This window comes from Taeniopygia guttata, chromosome 29 (genome assembly GCF_048771995.1).
Source record: "Taeniopygia guttata chromosome 29, bTaeGut7.mat, whole genome shotgun sequence".
Classification (NCBI taxonomy): Eukaryota; Metazoa; Chordata; class Aves; order Passeriformes; family Estrildidae; genus Taeniopygia; species Taeniopygia guttata.
The window spans coordinates 3,784,447-3,800,032 of NC_133054.1; the positions used below are offsets into that span (position 1 = coordinate 3,784,447).

Genomic DNA, 15,586 nt, shown 5'->3' on the forward strand with positions numbered 1-15,586 from the left:
CCAAAATTTTGGGGTTTTCTTTGCCCAGCTCCCCCCCAGGTTGGCTTCAGACTGGGACATGGAATTTATGGAAGTTGTTCTCCTTGACACTGCCTGGATGGATGTGAACCCCTCACTGAGGGTGTTCAAGGCACGATCCCAACAGCACAGAGCTTCCCAGAACAAGGAAAAATCCCAAATTCCTGCTGGGATGCGACTGGGAGGGTTCAGCAGCAGCTTTGCTGGGCTGGGGAGAGCAACTCCCTTTTACCAGGGAATTTTGGAATCCCAGGATGTTTTGGCTTGGGAGGGGGGACCTTAAAGCTCATCTCATTCCAAGCCCCTGCCAATCCTGATGGATATTCCCAGCTTTTGGAGAGTCTGGGGATGGATTCTGGGTGGATTCTGGATTGCAGGAGTCTGCTCTTGCCACTAGTGGGGGCGTTGGGAGCTTTTCCTCCATCTCCTCCCTGACCAGCAGCTTTTTTGGGAATTTTGGTGTCCTGTCAGTCTCCTCAGAGTAGCTGCTGCCACATCTTCCCTATATGTATTTTCTTGTTTGTTGGAAAACTCAAAAATATTTATGGAAAGCCTCTAAGTCTGGAATTACCTGCACAGGATCATAAAATTTTATTTTTCCTTATAAAAACTCACCCTGTATTTTCTGATTAGTGGCAGTTTCCCATCTCACAAGTCCTTGGGAAGGCAGGATCGTTGCTCACGAGGAAGCAGGGAAAAATCCGTGTCTTTCTGGAGCTATTTTTGAAGCTGAGAGAGGAGGGGAGAACGCAGCCATCTGCCAAAGTATTGCTGCAAAACCTGGAAATCCCATTTTTCCCTTCAGAGCATCCCAGTGGCAAACTGGGCTAAAGGGGCTGTGCCTTGGACTGGGGCTAATTAATAATTAATAATTAATAGGGAATGGGAAGTGTTTGGTGCAGGTGCAAGGAGCTGGTAATGATCTTCCTACATCCTTTCTGTGTTCTAATTCCCACCACGAAAATCCAGGTGACACCTACACAGTTCAGAGAGTTGGATATTTTAGGGTAGCACAAACTTGGGTTGGTTTGGGGTTTTTTTAGGATGCAGGAAGGGTGATGGAATCCTGAGCAACCGTTTTCTGCTTGTTGCCTGACTGGGAGTGGTGTTTGTGTGATATTTGAATGGTTTTGATAGCTATATTTCTATATTTCTATTATTTAAATATTTTATTTTTATAATTTTATAATACATATTTTACATATCTTTAATATTTGTATTATTTTTTATATTTTAATTTTATATACTTACATATTATATATTTTATACATATTATTTTAATTCTATGTTTATGTTTTTATTTTTAAATATTTGCATATTGTATATTCATACATATTATTTTAATTTTATTTTTATATTTTAATTTTTATATTTTTATTGTATATACTTACATTTTATATATTTTATACATATTATTTTAATTTTATTTTTATAGTTTTATATATTTATATATTGTATATTATATACATATTTAATTTTATTTTTATATTTTAATTTTTATTTTAATATTTTATTGTATACACTTATATATTATATATTTTATACATATTATTGTAATTTTATTTTAATATTTTTTATATATTTATATATTGTATATTCTATACATATTATTTTAATTTTAATTGTTATATTTTAATTTTTATATTTATATTTTATATACTTATATATCAGATATTTTTAATATAATTTTAGTACTATTTTATATGTATATATTTTTATTATATATAGTTTATATTTTTATATAAATATTAAGCTATAAAGTATATTTTAATATAAATATATAAAATATAATTTTTATATTTAAATATATTTAAATATATTTAATATTTTTCTACCTTTAGATACAGTTTGGGTTAGAAGAATTGGGGCAGTTGTGGTGTTAAGGGTGATGAATGGAAGTGCTGGATTTGGGGCTGTACCCACCTCCATCCTTCCTCCTGCTGGGGCTCCTTTTTTGGGACTCTGCCTCCGTGCAGGGCTCTGATCCAGCCCGGAGCGCTGCTGCTGCTGCGTTACCAACACTTGGGTTAAATTCCCAGTTAAGAGGGGCCGTGACCGCCTGTGCTGGGCTCGGCTGCTGGGTCCCTCTCCGTCCTGCCCCCCGTCCCCCTGGAGCAGCCAGGGTGTATTTTTAAATCTCGCTGGGCTCTGTATTGCGGCATTTCTCTTGCTGAATTATTTAGCAGGGAGCTGAATGGAGCCTGCTACGTTCTCCCTGCTCCTGCTGCCCACGTGTCTGTCTTGAGCCATTGACAGATTTGGTTCATGTCAGAGCACCCCAGGAGAGGGGCTGGAGGGGCCCAGGCCAGGCAGGACCCTCCGGATCTGGGGGTGTTCGATGCTGGCACACACAGGGAGGGAGTGGTTGCCATGATCATGAATCTGCAGCTGAGCCAGCTTTGAATGGAAAGGCCCTTTTTAAAATAGAAAGTGGGATTAAAATTCTTTGTGCTGCCTGAAGAATGGTTCCAGCCTGGGAAGTGTCACCTCAGCTGAGGGAAACACAGAACCAGAGTGGGCATGGAGGGCTTGGGAAGGTCCTTGAGGGGCCTGAGGTGTCTGTCTGAGTGTTCATGTCCTCGCTGAGCCCTCCTCGGATGCTGGCAGGTACCTGGCAGCACCTGACGTTGAGTCACCCCAGGCAGCATCTCCATCTCCAGCTCCTCCCTGCAGTCCGTGTGCTCCTCGTGTCCTTGGAAGCAGATGCTGTCTGGAGCGTGCTTCTACCTGTGCATCCCGGTAATTAATTAATTAAGGCAGCTGCTGCACCCTGAGCAAGGTCAGGCCCATCCCAAAGAATAGCTGAGCTCCAGCTCCTTGAGGATTTTTCCTCTCCCTGGTCCCCGTGGTGCTGTGGGGGCTGAGGCTGAGATGCGAGGCTGTCCCAAATTTGAGGCTTTCCCCCTTTCCAAGGGAACAGGGAGTTCTCTGCTCTGGGTGGATGCACGGAATTCCCTTGGCAAAGCTCTTCTCCCTTCCCTGCCACTGTCTGGCCCTGGGAGATCCCAGACAGTGGCATCCCAGTGCCACCCCACTGGTTTAGACAAGTAAATTGCTTTTGTAAAGTGTTTTAGCAGGAGCAAGAACCTCTTGCCCTGGCTCAGTTTTCTTTGTAAAGAGTTTTTTTATTAAAACTTTTTTGTTTCCAACACTGTCACAGGAGCCATCCTGCTGCTTTATGCCACCTGAGGTAGCTGAGCTATCAAGGGTGTGATGTTTGTCTATGAGAGCCTTTAAGCCTGACTCAAATAGATAAAACAGTTTAGTGTCACAAGTCCTGACTTTCCCCTCTTCCCGTGGAATTTGTCCACTTCCTAATTGCCATGTCTCCTCTCCATGGGAGCTGGGCTGGCAGGCAGAGCCTGGCCTCACGCACACGTGTCTGCCAGAGAAGGAGGGAATGTCTTCTTGCTTTTCCCTTTGTTTCCTCCCGCTGGGAGTGCTGGGCACTGGCAGCTTCCCTGGCAGGCAGGAGCAGCAGCGGTACCTGGAGCTGCTGCATCTTTCCCGTCCTCTCTTTCCCTGACCCAGTTTCACCGTGTGGCTGCGATTCCAGAGCTGAGGGCTCTCAGTCTGAGAGGCAGGAGCTGCACTGTGGGGCTTTTTCCAGGCTGCTGGGGCTGATTCACTCTTCATCCTCCTCCTCCTCATCCTCCTTCCACCTGGGATTTGCTGTCTCCCATGCAGGAGAGGGCTGCAGCTCAGGAAATCCTCTTGCACACGCTGTGCTCTGTGAGGAGGAAACGCTGCTGGCTCACAGTGATGGACAGGGATTTTGGGAAGAGCTGGATGAGCTGTGGGAGGCTGCACCTGTGCTGTCTGGGGCAGGTGCTCTTGTCCTGGGGCTGGAGGCTTTCACATTCCAAAATCTGCTGATCCAACTGCCCAAGTGCCAGAGATCAGGTCTGCAGGCTCTCATGGAGCTGCTTTTCTTCCTCCTTTATCTACAGACAGTGGGGCCTCGACAGAGGGGCTGAAGCTGGTGGGATGTTCTTTGGAAACAGGGAGATCTGGAGGAAGGGGAGAGCAGCATTCTGGGGTTTCTCCTTGCACAGCAACTGCAAGGCTCCAGCACCCATCCTTGATGATTCTGAGGCTGCCCCTGACCACAGGAGGCTCCTTAGCAAAATAAAGCCGTGGCTTCACTGGCTTTTTTGGGGGGAATTTGAAGGCTCTGTGTGCAGCAGTGATCCTTACCCTGGGAATGCTTCCTCTGCCTCTTTCTGTCACTTCTTCACTTGGAAAATATCACCTGGAGCTGCTTCAGAGCTCAGAACTCCAGGTTTCACACTCCAGAGTGCCAGGAATAACCAGCCCCAAAGAGGTGGATGAAAAGGGGTAAAAGCTGGTGCTGAGCTGTGGGGCTGGTGCCTGGATCTTGCTGGCAGGGCTGCCACAGGGAGTCACTCTGAGCTCACTCTGCTGCTGAGCTCAGCCCTGCCCAGCGCCACAGCTCCTGCCGAGCCACCCCGGGGCTGCTGCAGCTGCTGCAGCTCCTGTGCAGCACCACCCTGAGCTCTGCTAGAGCTCCTCATCCTCCTCAGACTGAGCTCAGCTAGAGCTCCTCATCCTCCTCAGACTGAGCTCAGCTAGAGCTCCTCATCCTCCCCAGACTGAGCTCAGCTCGAGCTCCTCATCCTCCTCAGACTGAGCTCAGGCAGAGCTCCTCATCGTCCTCAGACTGAGCTCAGGTAGAGCTCCTCATCCTCAGACTGAGCTCAGCTGAGGCTCCTCATCCTCCTCAGACTGAGCTCAGCTAGAGCTCCTCATCCTCCTCAGACTGAGCTCAGCTCGAGCTCCTCATCCTCCTCAGACTGAGCTCAGCTAAAGCTCCTCATCCTCCTTAGACTGAGCTCAGCTAAAGCTCCTCATCCTCCTTAGACTGAGCTCAGCTAAAGCTCCTCATCCTCCTTAGACTGAGCTCAGAGGAAGCCTCTCATCCTCCTTAGACTGAGCTCAGCTAGAGCTCCTTGTCCTCCTTTTCTCAAAGAGCCTGTGAGCTCATGTTTTTTTGTTTGTTTGGGTTTTTTTTTGTTGTTTTTTTTTTTTTTTTTGTCCCAGTACCTCCATTGTAAAAGTTCTTTGTAGAATTGAGAGGAAAAAACTTGAAGTGGCAGACATAAAAGGATGTTGGATCCTTTGGATCTGTCTTCCTTGCACCTTTTGATGGGAAAATCTTGTGCAACATCCCTGGAGCCTCTGCATTCCAAAGTGTGGGTGGATCGAGACCTTGACAGCACTGCAATAGCATTGCAGGTGACTTTTGTCTTCTTATCCCTCATAATTCCTTTCTCCATCCATGTTTTCCATCCATGGGATGTGGAGAGGAGACTTCATTGTGGCCCTGTGCCTGCAGAATCTCCAGGTCTGGGATGGAAAACTCCTTTCTGGGGAAAATTTAAACAAGTGAAAGGTTTCAGATGTCTCTGGTGTTGGACTGTGCTCTTTTCTCACCCAGAGATGGGCTAAGTTAGAGGCATTTAAAAACTTTTATTCCATTTTCAGTCTCTGTGAAGGGTGAGGCAATACAGATGTTACAATTCATGCCATCATAATCAGTAGCTAATTATTTCCTAATTACAATACACTATAAACATTTCTTGGCCTATCAGCTTTAGCCACACCAAGCTGTAAATGCCATAAAGCCACTAATCTAAAATTACCCCTCGTGGATCCTACAATGCATCTTTTACAATTCTGGTTCTCCAAAGTATCCAGTTTTGCCATTTACATTTCTTGTTTTCTGTCTCTCCATATTTAATCCCCAATAAATGAGCAAGAAAAGCAAATAACTGAATTGAAATGAAACCCTTAACAAGGTGACCCCTCGGAGAAGTTATGGCAGCAGTGACAGGAGTGGAGCAAGGCTGGCTGTGACCTACCTGGGCAGGTGTGAGTTGTTCTGGGTGTTTTCCCTGCATGTGAATCCTTCTGGAGGCTGCTGGTGCCTTGGGTGGTATCTGCCATCCCTTTTTTATGGAATCGTGGAATATTCTGAGTTGGAAGGTATCCTGAAGGATCCTTGATCCCAACTCCTGGCTCTGCACAAACACCCCAAAATCTCACCCTGGGCATCCCTGGCAGCGCTGTCCACACACTCCTGGAGCTTTGGCAGCTTTGGGGCTGTGCCCATTCCCTGGGGAGCCTGGGCAGTGCCCAGCACCCTCTGGGGAAAGAACCTTTCCCTGATTTCCAACCTGACACAGCTCCAGCCATTCCCTGGGGTCCTGGCCCTGGTCACAGAGAGCAGAAATCGGAGCTGCCCCTCATGTGAAGCTGCAACCCCCGAGGAGTCTCCAGCTGAACAAGCCAAGTGCCCTCAGCTGCTCCTTGTGCATCTCCTCCAGACCTTTCCCCATTCCCATGTCCCTCCTTTGAACGTCCTCCAGCATCTTTAGCCCTTTTTCATATTGTGGTGCCCAAAGTGCCCCCAGGACTGGAGGTGAGGCTGCCCCAGCCCAGAGCAGAGTGGGACAATCCCCTCCCTCACTGTGCAGTGATTCTGGAGAGCCGATGCCCCCAGGAGCTGGTGGCCCCGCTGGCTGCAGGACACGCTGCTGGCTCCCACCCACGTCCCCATCCAGCAGCACCCCCGGCTGCCTCCCCGGGGCCGGCAGGGGACGGATGCTGCGTCTTTAACGGCGGCGCGGAGGCAGCTCCATTGAAGATTTGCAGGAGAGCAGGAGGGGGGTGTGGATGTGGCTATTGGCAGAGCTGTGCTGACATCCCTGCGAACAGCTGGGATCTGCTCCGCTGCCGAGCCGCTCCTCAGAGCCCGAGCAGCCGCAAAGATCCCCAGGGTTTTTTGGTTTTTCCTTCGGGAGAGCTGGCGGGGGCTTCCCGGGAGCGAGATTATCCTGGCAGAATTCCTCTTGAACTGCTCGTGGCCATGGAGTCTCCGCTGAAATCGGGAAACAGCTGACGTGCTCAGAGTGCAGAACCACCACGGTGAGTTTATTTTTAGAATGAGGTTTTAATTATTTGAGAAAAGAAAGATTGGTCAGACTTTTCATTTCCCCTCCCCGGTGCAAAACGCAGCGTAAATGTGGGCGAATATTTCAGGGATGGGGACCTGGCAGTGTCCCTCTCCCCTCGGTAAGTGCCAGGATTTCTGCTGCTGGAGGGAGTTAATTTAAAATGGAGCTGGACTAAATGAATTTGTGGCTCTGGGATCTCAGTGAGGATTTGGGAGGGTGAGGTGAGCTCTCCTCTTCCTCCTTTTGTGCCGCCGGGGATGCACCTACGGAGAGAGGGAATCCCCGGTCGGCATCCTGTGCTCTGCCATGTCATTAAGGAGTTCCCCTGACAGCATCATGGAATCTCCTCATGCTCCAAGCATCTGCAGCTTGCTCCTGGGTAATTCCTCTGGTTTTGCAGAGGCAGAACCTTCCCAGCTCATTTGCTGGGTTATGTTTTAGTGGATTTATTTGTTTGGAGCTGGCTAGTTGATGGGGAATGTTGGCTGCTTAGTTGGCATCGTGCCATGTGACGTTTTTGGGGTGGCTTATGCAATTGGGTGTTCTGTAGGACGGTGCTTGTGTTCACTGATGCATTAACTCCATTTTTAAATTAATTTAAGCCCCTCGCTGAGTTGGGTTTAGTGGAATCAGGAGCTTGGATTGACTTTTCCCCCTCCTCACATGTGCCCATCGTCCAGTTTTGCCTAACACCCAAGAAGTTATGCTCTCTTCATCCCAGATTTAGTGCTGGGAGCTGGTTGTTTTTTGGGATTGAGGTGTGGTTATTGTACTTTGGGGTCTCAGGATCTGTCTACCTGCTCTTCAGACTTCACACCCAATCCCAACTTCTGCTGATAAGCAACAAATAAAATTGAGGGTTTTTTTTCTTTGAATCATTATTTCCTCACTTTTTTCTATTTTCAAATTAATTTCTGGGTCCCACCTGGAGAACACCCAGTGTCTGCCATGTGATGAGTGGCTCTGTGTCCTCTGCCAGCGTGGGGAAAAGCAGGAGGAGAAATACAGATAACCTTCCTGCCTTGTGCCTTCCTCTTGTGGAGGTTTTCTGGGAGCTGGGATGCTTTGGGGCTGCTAAACAAAGTTTGGGAATGTGCTTTGCCAGCTGGGGAAGGTGAGGGAATTCCTTGTTCCCTCATCCACATTTTTAATGCTGCTGCTCATGCCTGGCACAGGCAGAGCACAGGGGCAGGTGCCAGCAGAAGAGTTTTTCTTGTTTTCCTGCTTGGTTTTCTGTGTTTTCCTGGTTGGTTTTCAATGTTTTCCTGGTTGGTTTTCCATGTTTTCCTGCTTGGTACCTCTGGTACAGATGCCTCGTTAGGGATGGGCTCTGGTGAAAGGAATTCTCCTTGAGGTTCTCTGAAAGAACCGGGAGCTGTCCCAGGGATTTCTGCTGAGCCGTGGAAGGGTTAACAGAAATCCCTGCTCAGTGCTGTCCTATTGCATCCTGACACTGTGGAAAGTAGGTGGATAATTCCTTGCTTTTCAGGAAACCCCTGTGGTGGACAGCCCTCATTAATTGTTGCTGGGAAACTGCTTTGACGTCACCGGAGCAGTTCCCTGCTCTTGGGATGTTGGGATGAATACAGGAATAGCTCGTGATGAGGAAGTGGGAAGTGGTGTGAAATGGAGCAGAGAGCTCTGACAGGCAGTTCTCAGCCTGCATTTCTTTTCTCTCTGCCACAGTTGTGTCCAGGAAGCCTCAGGAACTGTCCACAAACCTTCAGTGCTGCACTGGGAGCAGCGCTTCCTTCTCCAGGAAACCCTTTGTTCTCCAGGCCTGGTGGGCCTTCACTTTTTGACTGTTTTGGGGTTGGGTTTTTTTCTTCCTCCCCCAGATTTTGGAAAGGAGTGGTGAGAAGGTTATTGCTCAGCCTGAAGCAGCTCCCAAAAATGAAATGAAAAAGGAGCAGCAGGATCACTGTTTCCTTTCTTTTGAACATCAAACCAATAATGTCCCTTTTCCTACAAGAGGGGAGAGCAGGACTGAGAGTGGCCCTTGGTGCTGGGAGCTCCAGGCTTGGACAACTTGAAATTAAAACTGTTTAATCCCACTTTTCTTGGGGAAGTGTTCTTAGGACTGTTTAACTTCTGGGCTGTTTGTGCAGTCGGTTCCTTCCTCCCAGTGTTAACCTGTCAGTGTCTGGGAGATGTGGCACAGGATAATTGGAGCAGGAATTCTCTGCGTTTCCTTTTCCACACATGGAAATTAGATTTAAGCAAAGTTTTCCCATCCAGGTCGGAGTATTTAAGAGATTTGTGTGCCCAGAAGTGCTGGAGGGCAGCAGAGAACAACTGAGGCTCTGGCTCAGGTGGGCCATGAGAGGGCTTGAAAGGGGAGGAAGGTGAAAGAAAGGCTCTGAATATGGAATATGGAATGGTTTGGGTGGGAAGGGACCTTAAAACTCATCTCATTCCACACCTTTGCAACTGAAGGACACCTTCCACTAAACCGGGTTGCTCCATCTTGGCCTTGGACACTTCCAGGGATCCAGGGGCAGCCCCAGCTTCTCTGGGCTGTGCTAGGGCCTCCCCACCATCACAGGGAGGAATTTCCTCCGAAAAGAAGAAATATCAGTTTTATAAAACTTTTATCCACCTCTATGCGATTCCTGGGTATCACATGGAAATTATTTTGGCACTCCTGCTTACACTTGTGGAATAGAGTGAGAACAAGTTGACGCCTCTCCTGAGTTTAGTCCTTGCCTTGATGGAGGGAGGTAACAAAATATCAGAGTATTTTATTGCCCCTGAAATGATCTTGTGCTTTGAGATGTTTTCCGCAAGGAAACCTCCCAGTTCTCCAGAATTCCCTTTGGCTCACCTGCACTTCCTGTCCCCTTGTTCATATCAGGTTATTTCCCCCCTTTTCACCTGGAGTCAAACCCTTCTGTCTGCATCATAATTTCAGAATTTGATGTCATGTGGGGGTGGAGATGAGGATTTAAAGCAATGACTAAGCACGGGGACTGTGCAGACAGAGACGTCCGGCCTCCTGTGGGGAATCTTGCTGGGTTTTGTAGGAGCTGTAAGGGGGGGAGGGAATAAAAGCAAATTATCTCCAGCTGATAATCAGGAGAGAATTCAGGAGAGGTGGCTTTGAAGTTGATAAATATTGCTGGTTTGGGGCTTTTTGGGGTGCTTGTCCCAGTGGGAGCTGTTACCTGAGGGAGGGCAGTGAGCTCCAAAGGCTCTTTACGTGTCAGAATTCCAGCCGAGCCCTCAGACTTTTCCTGGGCTGCTCTGCAGTGATGTTTTGCCTGCGTGGAGCGCAGGATGGAGCTGTTTCAGGACCTTTTGTCACACTTACAAACCCTTCCCTCCCAGCCTCTTGTTGCACCCAGCAGCTGCCCCTGAAGGCCGGGATCATCCCAGCCGAGGAGGAGCCCCTGGGACCATCCCTGGGCACGGCCAGGGCCCGGCAGAGCCCGAGGGGCTTCGTGGCCGGGATGGCAGCCCCTCCCCAGCCCGCCGAACGCCCCCGGTCCCGGTGCTGAGCCGGTTCCCGGTGCTGAGCCGGTTCCCGGTGCTGAGCCGGTTCCGGTGCTGAGCCGGTTCCCGGTGCTGAGCCGGTTCCCGGTGCTGAGCCGGTTCCCGGTGCTGAGCCAGTTCCCGGTGCTGAGCCGGTTCCCGGTGCTGAGCCGTTCCGCAGCCTCTGCCGCGCCGGGGAGGGGGACCTGAGTCACCCCCGCCCCGTTGCTCCTGGCAACAGGGCCCCGTTGCCATGGAGCTCGGCTCCCCATTGGCTGCCGGGCAGCCAATCAGCGAATTGCTCGCCTGAGCATCACTGGTACCCAGCGGGAGGGCGGTGAGGGGTGGTGGTGGGTGGTGGGTGCTGCTGCCCCCCAAACAGGGCAGAGGGGAGCGATGGGGTGCTGGGGAAAGGATGGGATGGTTTGGGCTGGGAGGGGTCAGAAAGGCTGCCCTGTCCCACTCCTGCCAGGGGCATGTCCCCATTGGATGTCCCCCTTGGATGTCCCCGTTGGATGTCCCCCTTGGATGTCCCCGTTGGATGTCCCCCTTGGATGTCCCCGTTGGACGTCCCCCTTGGATGTCCCCGTTGGATGTCCCCCTTGGATGTCCCCCTTGGATGTCCCCCTTGGATGTCCCCCTTGGATGTCCCCGTTGGACGTCCCCCTTGGACGTCCCCCTTGGACGTCCCCCTTGGATTGTCCCCCTTGGACGTCCCCGTTGGACGTTCCCTTTGGATGTCCCCGCTGGACGTCCCCATTGGATGTCCCCCTCAGACCTCTCCATCCCCCCGTCAGCCCCCTCCATCCCCCCGCACCCCCCTCCATTCCCCCCTCAGCCCCCTCCATCCCCCCCTCAGACCCCTCCATTCCCCCCTCAGCCCCCTCCATCCCCCCCTCAGACCCCTCCATTCCCCCCTCAGACCCCTCCATTCCCCCCTCAGACTCCTCCATCCCCCCTCAGACTCCTCCATCCCCCCTCAGACCCCTCCATCCCCCCTCAGACCCCTCCATTCCCCCCTCAGACCCCTCCATCCCCCCCTCAGACCCCTCCATCCCCCCCTCAGACCCCTCCATTCCCCCCTCAGACCCCTCCATCCCCCCTCAGACCCCTCCCTCCCCCTCAGCCCCCTCCATCTCCCCTCAGACCCCTCCATCTCCCCCCCACCCCCCTCCATTCCCCCCTCAGACCCCTCCATCCCCCGCTCAGACCCCTCCATCCCCCCTCAGCCCCCTCCATCCCCCCTCAGCCCCCTCCATCCCCCCTCAGACCCCTCCATCTCCCCTCAGACCCCTCCATCCCTCTGCAGCACCGCAGCCGTGTGTGGGCACTGCACCCAGCAGCCATATGTCTCCTTTGCACCCTCATTTAGCTCAGGAGCAGGTCTGTTCCCTGAGAAACAAGGCCAGGAAGAGAGGGTTTATTTAGCAGGAGCTTCCTGCCTTTTCCAGATCTGCTGCCAGATCCATCTGAACGGGGAATGCAGAACTTTCTTGCTTTTATTCCCTGCCCAAGCAGGAGCTGCTGCTGCATTCCCGGGGCTCGGCAGCTGCTAACTGCAGGTGGCAAGAAGGCAGCAGAGGTGGAATTCCATGTTCCTTTCTGGAGTGAGGAGGAGGATTTAAATGTGTCCCGACTCCCTGGCCCTTGGCCAGCATTCCCAGTATGCCCAGTCACTGCTGTCACTGGCCCAGTTGCTTTGCCAATCCCCATCCCCAAACCAAAACAGCAGCAACGCCTCCCCCACCTCCTCCCTTGCACCTTTGCTCCATCTTCTTTCCTGACACAGATTTTCTGTTGCATCTGTGTCACTTTTTCTCTCTCCCAAGGCCCAGCTCAATCCCACCCACTCCCCTGAGTCCTCTGAACTTGCACCCTCTCCACAGGCCCCGTCTGTCACCGTCACTGGTGTCTGCCACCCCCTCTCTGCCCACGGCTGCCCGAGGGAGCTGGGCTGATTCATTCATCCTGCAGGAATCCTCCTCTGGAAAGCAGCAGTGCCCAGATCTCCCCCAGCTTCTGCATGCAGGGAAATGTCCTGGAGGCTGCCTGGAGGGGATGGAAGCTGGAACAGGAGGGGGCAGCTGATAAATGTCACTTCTGTGGCTCCCAGTTATCTTCTCTGGCAAATCTGATCATGTTCCCTGTGTGATGCTGAAGTTACGTTGCAGCACGACAGGAAAAGATCCTGTTATCCGCCTTAAATTTGGCTGAGGTGTTTGGCTTGGGGGGAAAAGCTTGTTAGAGGGTGGGTGGTGCAAAGGGAATGAGCTGTACAAAACCTGCTTCTTTATTTGAGTGTCATGTGTGCAGTTCCGGCGCTGCCTCCTCCCTCCCTTCCCCAAATCTGCTCCAGATCCTCTTGGAATGTTTAAGCCCTCGGCCTGGGCATGAGCCTGGAGCAGTTTCCTGCAGTGTGAAGTGTTTTGGGCTGGGAGGAGGCAGAGTTTACCACCTTCACCCCCTGCACAATCCTCCCACCAATGAGGCACATCAAGCAAAGTGTTCCCTTTTCCCTTCCTGACCTAATTCCTGTGGGAGCAGCGTGGGATTCCCTGGTGTGGGGCTGTCACCCTGTGCAGCTCCCTGGGAACGTCACCACTGCTGGATCTCAGCCTGCTGGGCAGCTGCAGGGTGGATGTTTGCTTTCCCTGCACCTTCTTCCCACCAATTTTCTGGGATATTTCCCACCTACTCGAGGTGCCGCCTCGCCTTGAGTTCAGTAACTTTTCCCTTTCCTGTTTGCCCCATGTGTGGCTCACTCAGGTGAGCAGGAAGCTGAACCTCCCTGTGTCAGGCCTGTCCCATTGTCCCGCTGGATCTGGCATTTTCCAGCCACCCCAGGGCACCTGCCCTCCATATCTTAAGAAATTTGTTAAAATTCCCTGTAAGAATCCATGGAATGGAGGCAGTTCACTGCATTCTCCTGCTTTCTGTGCCTGGAACCAATTCCAGTAACTACAAAAATGTCAAATGCATGTTTTGTGCTCAGCAGCTCCACAAATTAAAGGAGAAAAGTCCAGGAATATCAGCTGTTCTGTGCAGAGTCAGGAGTTGATAAATGGCTGCGAGTTCTGACTCTGTTTCAGCCACATTCTGCCAAAGGAGTTGAAAATTAGTTGTTAAACAGGTGCTTTCTGCTACCAGGGGTTTTGTTTGAGCCTCGCTCTGATTTAGGCTCCCCTTTTCTTTTTGGAAATGTGTCTCTCCAAAGGTGTTTCCTGGTGCCACATGCCCCCCACAGCCACGTGGAGCCGGTTTAGTCCTTGCTCAGACTCTGAGACCTGCTCTGAGCGACTGGAATCATAAAATCATGGAATGCTTTGGGTTGGGAGGAACCTTAAAGCTCATCCCAGTCCACCCCTGCCATGGGCAGGGACACTCCCGTTGCCCCAGGGTGCTCCAAGCCCCTTCCAGCCTGGCCTTGGACACTTCCAGGGATCCAGGAGAAGCCACAACTGCTCTGGGAAATCCATTCCAGGGCCTCAGCATCCTCACAGGGAAGAATTCCTTCCCAATATCCCATCCATCCCTGCCCTCTGCAGTGGGAAGCCATTCCCTGTGTCCTGCACTCCAGTTCCTGATGAGCTCCAAGGGCAGGGCTGATGTTTTGATTCCAGATGATCAATTTGAAATGAACACTTAATTTGATGGGGTTGAGGCTCTCAGCACACCAAAGCACAGGTGCTGCCTTGTCCAGGCTCCACTCTAATCCAGAGGTGGCTCCAGGGGCTGCCTGCTTCTTGCTAATCAAAGGGAAGCAATTAAATGCAACTTTACCAGGAATATTTGTCTTAATGAGTAATTTGAGTCCCACTTGTCCTGAAGTATTTGACCAGAAGGAGATCCCAGGGTTACAGCATGTTTGGAGTACAAGGCTATTTTCTTACTGAAGATTTGACTGATTACAAAAAGAACTGGGCTGAGATTTGGGGAAATGCAGATTTTTGGTGGTGGTTTGCCCTGGAACAGAGCTCAGCTCTGGGTGTTGGAATTTATTTATTCTTTGAACCAACAGCATAAAAGAAAAGGTGCAAAGTCATTATACTCCAACTAATAAAACAAGGATTCACGTGGGTTTAACATTAACAAGAGGACTTCTGTGAACCTCAAACAATAATTCATTATATAAGATTGAAACTTTTTCTATCTTTGCAAAGCATATATCTAGGACTTTTCACATCTTGAACTATCAATAAGTTCTTGTTCTTTCTTGTTCCTTATGACAAATATAAATGTATTCACTTGGTTCTTATTTTGCTAGCTTCCCATGAGAAGGTTTTGAAGTTTCCTAGCCTTTCTCAGCTTTATGTCTACATTCTGGGGCCTTTTTGCACTTTCCAAGATCTTTTCCCTTTTTATATTCCTACAATTCCCCCTCTCTTTTTTAACTTTAAATAAACCATCTTTGATGCGTCACTTATTTATTACCTTGTGTTACATAGCTTCACTACTGTCATATATTTATTACCCTAGGAAAAAATGTTGTAAACTTTCTATGTGAAGGTACTTTTTAGATTTGCTTTAAGCTCTATAAGTGAAAGTCCCTTGTCCTGCAGGTGCCCGTCGCTGCGTCGGAGGGCTCTGAAGATGTCCAACAGCAACACGGCACAGGAGTCCCTGGAAATTATGAAGGAATCAGAAAAAAAGGTGGTTGAGGAATCTGTGAACAAAACCAAATATGTATCCAGGTCACCAAGCAAGGAGGAGGTGGAGAAGGATGGGGGGGAGGAGGTCAGTGTGCGCCAGGAATCTCAGGTGAGTGTGGGCAGGGAGGGCTGGGCCCTCACCTGCTGCCTCCATCCCTTCCCAGAGCACCCAGAGCCTGAGCCCCCTTTCCCACAGGGACACCACGCTGGGCAGGCTGCTCCTTCCTCCTCAGCTGATCTCTCCTGGCCAGAGTGGTTGAAATATTCCCTGAGCCTGGGAGTGGAATAACTGAAATATTCCCTGGGGGACAGGCGTGCTCTGCCCCCAGGTTCTGGTGCCAGGGCTGTCACCTCCCTCTTACTCCTTTCTTTGATCTAAGGATGAGTTAATGGCTTCATGTCGAGGGAAGGCATGCAGGGAGAGCTTGGGTTCAGGAATGCTGCCTGACTATTGCTTCGCTTCAGTTAAAA

The 15,586-nt window shown here is 50.4% G+C and overlaps 1 protein-coding gene across 4 annotated transcripts in view; it reads left to right on the forward strand.

Moving 5' to 3' along the window:
- The window catches only part of R3HDM2 (R3H domain containing 2), a 43,867-nt gene that overhangs the window by 5,697 nt on the left and 22,584 nt on the right, over positions 1 to 15,586 (forward strand). The window contains exons 1-2 of one of the 4 annotated variants that reach the window (XM_030259318.4): positions 6,485 to 6,966; positions 15,026 to 15,224. In XM_030259318.4, coding sequence (XP_030115178.4) covers positions 15,057 to 15,224 — 168 coding nt within the window. In that variant the 5' untranslated portion in view covers positions 6,485 to 6,966; positions 15,026 to 15,056. Of the gene's footprint in view, positions 1 to 6,484; positions 6,967 to 15,025; positions 15,225 to 15,586 lie in introns of those variants that run through there. The other 3 variants (XM_030259316.4, XM_030259319.4, XM_030259317.4) reach the window with 3 other exon arrangements.